At 48.2% G+C, this 7500-nt stretch overlaps 1 protein-coding gene across 1 annotated transcript in view; it reads left to right on the forward strand.

Annotated features, from left to right (window-relative positions):
- Positions 1–7500, forward strand: part of LOC139388473 (ferroxidase HEPHL1-like) — a gene marked incomplete at its 5' end in the record, with an annotated part of 65868 nt that overhangs the window by 11909 nt on the left and 46459 nt on the right. The window contains 2 exons of the mRNA XM_071135155.1: positions 2077–2289; positions 5292–5465. Coding sequence (XP_070991256.1) covers positions 2077–2289; positions 5292–5465 — 387 coding nt within the window. The remainder of the gene's footprint in view (positions 1–2076; positions 2290–5291; positions 5466–7500) is intronic.

A 7500-nucleotide genomic window follows, 5' to 3' on the forward strand; every position in this document is an offset into this window, starting at 1 on the left:
TGAGGGTCCCCAGCTTTGAGAATCAGCGGGGTTGAGATGTTGTTACCTACCCTCACAACCTGGGGCGTCCCGTCAGAAAGTCCAGGACCCAGTTGCACATGGCGGGGTCGAGACCCAGGGTCTCGAGCTTAATGACGAGTTTGGAGGGTACTATGGTGTTGAATGCCGAGCTGTAGTCAATGAACAGCATTCTTACGTAGGTATTCCTCTTGTCCAGATGGGTCAGGGCAGTGTGGTGGTGATTACATCATCTGTGGACCTATTGAGGCGGTAAGCAAATTGGAGTGGGTCTAGGGTGTCAGGTAGGGTGGAGGTGATATGATCCTTGACTAGTCTCTCAAAGCACTTCATGATGACGGAAGTGAGTGCTACGGGGCGGTAGTCATTTAGCTCAGTTACCTTCGCTTTCTTGGGAACAGGGACAATGGTGGCCCTCTTGAAGCATGTGTGAACAGCAGACTGGGATAAGGTTTGATTGAATATGTCCGTAAACACACCAGCCAGCTGGTCTGCGCATGCTCCGAGGACACAGGGGCCAGCAGCCCTGCGAGGGTTAACACGTTTAAATGTCTTACTCACGTATTATGTCTATATACAGTGTTGTAATGATGTGCAAATAGTCAAAGTACAAAAGGGAAAATAAATAAACATAAATATGGGTTGTATTTGAAATGGTGTTTGTTCTTCACTGGTTGGCCTTTTCTTGTGGCAACAGGTCACAAATCTTGCTGCTGTGATGGCACACTGTGGAATTTCACCCAGTAGATATGGGAGTTTATCCAAATTGGGTTTGTTTTCGAATTCTTTGTGGGTCTGTGTTTAATCTGAGGGAAATATGTGTCTCTATTTTCATACATTGGACAGGAGGTTAGGAAGTGCAGCTCAGTTTCCACCTCATTTTGTGGGCAGAGTGCACAGGTCTGACTACAGCGACCTTTCTCAATAGCAAGGCTATGCTTAATGAGTCTGTACATAGTCAAAGCTTTCCTTAAGTTTGGGTCAGTTACAGTGGTCAGGTATTCTGCCACTCTCTGTTTTTCTCTCTCTCTCTGTCTCTCTGTTTCAATTCAATTCAATCGGCTTTATTGTCATGGGAAACATATGTTAAAATTGCCAAAGCAAGTGAAGTAGATAATATAAAAAAGTTAAATAAAGAATAAAACTGAACAGTAAACATGACACTCACAGAAGTTCCAAAATAATAAAGACATTACAAATGTCATATTATGAATAGTCAAAATTTCCTTCAATTTGGGTCACAGTGGTCAGGTATTCTGAAACTGTGTACTTTCTGTTTAGGGCCAAATAACATTCTAGTTTACTCTGTTGTTTTGCTAATTCTTTCCAATGTGTCAAGTTTGAGTTTTTTTATGATTTGGTTGGGTCTCCCTCTCTCTCTCTCTCTCTCTCTCTCTCTCTCTCTCTCTCTCTCTCTCTCTCTCTCTGTGTGTGTGGTTATTTCCAGTACAGTATGTAGGAACAAGAATTGATAACATGACTGTGACTTCACTGTGTCAGGTGACTACAGACCCAAAGGTTACTGCTTCTCCATCTGTGTTTATAGGGCACACACACACACACACACACACACACACACACACACACACACACGTGGCGGTTGGAGTTTGAATGGAGATAAGCCAGGCAGGGACGGATGTCATCAGGTCATAACCGTTAATTGGAGATAAGATTATATGAAACTAGCAGACAAACACACAACAGCTCTGTTCATACTTCAGACAAACACTATTATACTAGTCAGGTGTACAAGTATTACAACATTACAAATAGTCAGAGAAAGTTAGCACCAGTTCTCTAACTAAACTGTAGATATGTGTTTCTCCATCTCTCCACTAGGGGCGCTGTATCCAGGAGCCAGCTATACCTACCTCTGGCTATATAATAATATAATACTCCATCTCTCCACTAGGGGCGCTGTATCCGGGAGCCAGCTATACCTACCACTGGCTATATAATAATATAATACTCAATTTCTCCACCAGGGGCGCTGTATCCAGGAGCCAGCTATACCTACCTCTGGCTATATAATAATACAATACTCCATCTCTCCACTAGGGGCGCTGTATCCAGACGGTACATCAGACAGACTGAAGCAGGATGACAGTGTTGGCCCCGGGGCCAGCTATACCTACCGCTGGGAGGTGCGTCCTGAGTTCTCCCCTACAGAGGGAGACGCAGCCTGTCTGACCTGGGTATACCACTCACATGTAGAGGCTCCTAGAGATATCACTTCTGGACTCATAGGAGCTCTGCTCACCTGCAAGAAAGGTCTGTGTTTTCCCCTACCTTCAACACTCATTATAACCCCCAATACTCACCTGAGAGAAGGGTCTGTGTGTTCCCCTACCTTCAACACTCATTATAACCCCCAACACTCACCTGAGAGAAGGGTCTGTGTGTTCCCCTACCTTCAACACTCATTATAACCCCCAATACTCACCTGAGAGAAGGGTCTGTGTGTTCCCCTACCTTCAACACTCATTATAACCCCCAACACTCACCTGAGAGAAGGGTCTGTGTGTTCCCCTACCTTCAACACTCATTATAACCCCCAATACTCACCTGAGAAAAGGGTCTGTGTGTTCCCCTACCTTCAACACTCATTATAACCCCCAATACTCACCTGAGAGAAGGGTCTGTGTGTTCCCCTACCTTCAACACTCATTATAACCCCCAATACTCACCTGAGAGAAGGGTCTGTGTGTTCCCCTACCTTCAACACTCATTATAACCCCCAATACTCACCTGAGAGAAGGGTCTGTGTGTTCCCCTACCTTCAACACTCATTATAACCCCCAATACTCACCTGAGAGAAAGGTCTGTGTGTTCCCCTACCTTCAACACTCATTATAACCCCCAATACTCACCTGAGAGAAGGGTCTGTGTGTTCCCCTACCTTCAACACTCATTATAACCCCCAATACTCACCTGAGAAAAGGGTCTGTGGGATGGTGTGTGTGTGTGTGTGTGTGTGTGTGTGTGTGTGTGTGTGTGTTAACCTGTGAACTACCTATGAACCCTTTATAAAGCCTACGTAAATTAATACACATTAATGTAAAGTGTTGCCCATCATACCTTAATCTGTATTGACATGAAGACGTTGTTCTGATGTATAAATGTATAGATGTAAATCTGGTGCTGTGTTAACCAGGTATCCTGACAGGAGAGGGTCGTGTAGATGTAGACAGAGAGGTTGTTGGGAGGGTCGTGTAGATGTAGACAGAGAGGTTGTTGGGAGGGTCGTGTAGATGTAGACAGAGAGGTTGTTGGGAGGGTCGTGTAGATGTAGACAGAGAGGTTGTTGGGAGGGTCGTGTAGATGTAGACAGAGAGGTTGTTGGGAGGGTCGTGCAGATGTAGACAGAGAGGTTGTTGGGAGGGTCGTGTAGATGTAGACAGAGAGGTTGTTGGGAGGGTCGTGTAGATGTAGACAGAGAGGTTGTTGGGAGGGTCGTGTAGATGTAGACTGAGAGGTTGTTGGGAGGGTCGTGTAGATGTAGACAGAGAGGTTGTTGGGAGGGTCGTGTAGATGTAGACAGAGAGGTTGTTGGGAGGGTCGTGTAGATGTAGACAGAGAGGTTGTTGGGAAGGTCGTGTAGATGTAGACAGAGAGGTTGTTGGGAGGGTCGTGTAGATGTAGACAGAGAGGTTGTTGGGAGGGTCGTGTAGATGTAGACAGAGAGGTTGTTGGGAGGGTCGTGTAGATGTAGACAGAGAGGTTGTTGGGAGGGTCGTGTAGATGTAGACAGAGAGGTTGTTGGGAGGGTCGTGTAGATGTAGACAGAGAGGTTGTTGGGAGGGTCGTGTAGATGTAGACAGAGAGGTTGTTGGGAGGGTCGTGTAGATGTAGACAGAGAGGTTGTTGGGAGGGTCGTGTAGATGTAGACAGAGAGGTTGTTGGGAGGGTCGTGTAGATGTAGACAGAGAGGTTGTTGGGAGGGTCGTGTAGATGTAGACAGAGAGGTTGTTGGGAGGGTCGTGTAGATGTAGACTGAGAGGTTGTTGGGAGGGTCGTGTAGATGTAGACAGAGAGGTTGTTGGGAGGGTCGTGTAGATGTAGACAGAGAGGTTGTTGGGAGGGTCGTGTAGATGTAGACAGAGAGGTTGTTGGGAAGGTCGTGTAGATGTAGACAGAGAGGTTGTTGGGAGGGTCGTGTAGATGTAGACAGAGAGGTTGTTGGGAGGGTCGTGTAGATGTAGACAGAGAGGTTGTTGGGAGGGTCGTGTAGATGTAGACAGAGAGGTTGTTGGGAGGGTCGTGTAGATGTAGACAGAGAGGTTGTTGGGAGGGTCGTGTAGATGTAGACAGAGAGGTTGTTGGGAGGGTCGTGTAGATGTAGACAGAGAGGTTGTTGGGAGGGTCGTGTAGATGTAGACAGAGAGGTTGTTGGGAGGGTCGTGTAGATGTAGACAGAGAGGTTGTTGGGAGGGTCGTGTAGATGTAGACAGAGAGGTTGTTGGGAGGGTCGTGTAGATGTAGACAGAGAGGTTGTTGGGAGGGTCGTGTAGATGTAGACAGAGAGGTTGTTGGGAGGGTCGTGTAGATGTAGACAGAGAGGTTGTTGGGAGGGTCGTGTAGATGTAGACAGAGAGGTTGTTGGGAGGGTCGTGTAGATGTAGACTGAGAGGTTGTTGGGAGGGTCGTGTAGATGTAGACAGAGAGGTTGTTGGGAGGGTCGTGTAGATGTAGACAGAGAGGTTGTTGGGAGGGTCGTGTAGATGTAGACAGAGAGGTTGTTGGGAAGGTTGTGTAGATGTAGACAGAGAGGTTGTTGGGAGGGTCGTGTAGATGTAGACAGAGAGGTTGTTGGGAGGGTCGTGTAGATGTAGACAGAGAGGTTGTTGGGAGGGTCGTGTAGATGTAGACAGAGAGGTTGTTGGGAGGGTCGTGTAGATGTAGACAGAGAGGTTGTTGGGAGGGTCGTGTAGATGTAGACAGAGAGGTTGTTGGGAGGGTCGTGTAGATGTAGACAGAGAGGTTGTTGGGAGGGTCGTGTAGATGTAGACAGAGAGGTTGTTGGGAAGGTCGTGTAGATGTAGACAGAGAGGTTGTTGGGAGGGTCGTGTAGATGTAGACAGAGAGGTTGTTGGGAGGGTCGTGTAGATGTAGACAGAGAGGTTGTTGGGAGGGTCGTGTAGATGTAGACAGAGAGGTTGTTGGGAGGGTCGTGTAGATGTAGACAGAGAGGTTGTTGGGAGGGTCGTGTAGATGTAGACAGAGAGGTTGTTGGGAGGGTCGTGTAGATGTAAATCTGGTGCTGTGTTAACCAGGTATCCTGACAGACGAGGGTCGTGTAGATGTAGACAGAGACGTTGTTCTGATGTTCAACGTGGTGGATGAGTCTATGAGCTGGTACCACGAACACAACATCCAGACCTTCTGTTCTGACCCCGCCTCCGTCGACCCTGATGACCCAGACTTCCAGGAGTCCAACATGATGCATGGTGGGTAATCAAGTCTTGCCTGCTAGAACAAACCCTAAAAACACCTCCCTTTCTTTCTCGCTCTCCTCCCCCATCTCTCCCACAAGTCCTTTCCTCTTCCTACCCAGGATCCCCCATTTCACCTCTCCTCCCCCATTTCACCCCTCCTCCCCAATCTCTCCCACAAGTCCTTTCCTCTTCCTACCCAGGATCCCCCATTTCACCCCTCCTCCCCCATTTCACCCCTCCTCCCCCATCTCTCCTACAAGTCCTTTCCTCTTCCTACCCAGGATCCCCCATTTCACCCCTCCTCCCCCATTTCACCCCTCCTCCCCCATCTCTCCTACAAGTCCTTTCCTCTTCCTACCCAGGATCCCCCATTTCACACCTCCTCCCCCATTTCACCCCTCCTCCCCCATCTCTCCCACAAGTCCTTTCCTCTTCCTACCCAGGATCCCCCATTTCACCCCTCCTCCCCCATTTCACCCCTCCTCCCCCATCTCTCCCACAAGTCCTTTCCTCTTCCTACCCAGGATCCCCCATTTCACCCCTCCTCCCCCATTTCACCCCTCCTCCCCCATCTCTCCCACAAGTCCTTTCCTCTTCCTACCCAGGATCCCCCATTTCACCCCTCCTCCCCCATTTCACCCCTCCTCCCCCATCTCTCCTACAAGTCCTTTCCTCTTCCTACCCAGGATCCCCCATTTCACACCTCCTCCCCCATTTCACCCCTCCTCCCCCATCTCTCCCACAAGTCCTTTCCTCTTCCTACCCAGGATCCCCCATTTCACCCCTCCTCCCCCATTTCACCCCTCCTCCCCCATCTCTCCCACAAGTCCTTTCCTCTTCCTACCCAGGATCCCCCATTTCACCCCTCCTCCCCCATTTCACCCCTCCTCCCCCATCTCTCCCACAAGTCCTTTCCTCTTCCTACCCAGGATCCCCCATTTCACCCCTCCTCCCCCATTTCACCCCTCCTCCCCCATCTCTCCTACAAGTCCTTTCCTCTTCCTACCCAGGATCCCCCATTTCACCCCTCCTCCCCCATTTCACCCCTCCTCCCCCATCTCTCCCACAAGTCCTTTCCTCTTCCTACCCAGGATCCCCCATTTCACCCCTCCTCCCCCATCTCTCCCACAAGTCCTTTCCTCTTCCTACCCAGGATCCCCCATTTCTCCCCCATGTCTTCCTATCCTCCCTCCCCCCATGTGAAAAGGCTGGCCGATGCCCTTCACATAAAAAGGTTTTTACTAAAAGTGAAGAACAGTTTATTCTCAAAATAAGATATTTATTTTGAATAAATAGATATATACAAAAACAGGTATTGTTTAGCAGTCTTGTTTAGCAGCCTTGTTTAGCAGTCAGCCTTGTTTAGCAGTCTTGTTTAGCAGTCAGCCTTTTTTAGCAGTCTTGTTTAGCAGTCAGCCTTTTTTAGCAGTCTTGTTTAGCAGTCTTGTTTAGCAGTCTTGTTTAGCAGTCAGTCTTGTTTAGCAGTCTTGTTTAGCAGCCTTGTTTAGCAGTCAGCCTTGTTTAGCAGTCTTGTTTAGCAGTCTTGTTTAGCAGTCAGCCTTTTTTAGCAGTCTTGTTTAGCAGTCTTGTTTAGCAGTCTTGTTTAGCAGTCAGTCTTGTTTAGCAGTCTTGTTTAGCAGCCTTGTTTAGCAGTCAGCCTTGTTTAGCAGTCTTGTTTAGTAGTCAGTCTTGTTTAGTAGTCAGTCTTGTTTAGCAGTCAGCCTTGTTTAGCAGCCTTGTTTAGCAGTCAGCCTTGTTTACCAGTCAGCCTTGTTTAGTAGTCAGTCTTGTTTAGTAGTCAGTCTTGTTTAGCAGTCAGTCTTGTTTAGCAGCCTTGTTTAGCAGCCTTGTTTAGCAGTCTTGTCTAGCAGTCAGCCTTGTTTGTCAGTCTTGTTCAGCTGTCTTGTTCAGCTGTCTTGTTCAGCTGTCTTGTTCAGCAGTCTTGTTTAGCAGTCTTGTTCAGCAGTCTTGTTCAGCAGTCTTGTTCAGCTGTCTTGTTCAGCAGTCTTATTCAGCTGTCTTGTTCAGCTGTCTTGTTCAGCAGTCT

Source organism: Oncorhynchus clarkii, chromosome 29 (genome assembly GCF_045791955.1).
Source record: "Oncorhynchus clarkii lewisi isolate Uvic-CL-2024 chromosome 29, UVic_Ocla_1.0, whole genome shotgun sequence".
Classification (NCBI taxonomy): domain Eukaryota; kingdom Metazoa; phylum Chordata; class Actinopteri; order Salmoniformes; family Salmonidae; genus Oncorhynchus; species Oncorhynchus clarkii.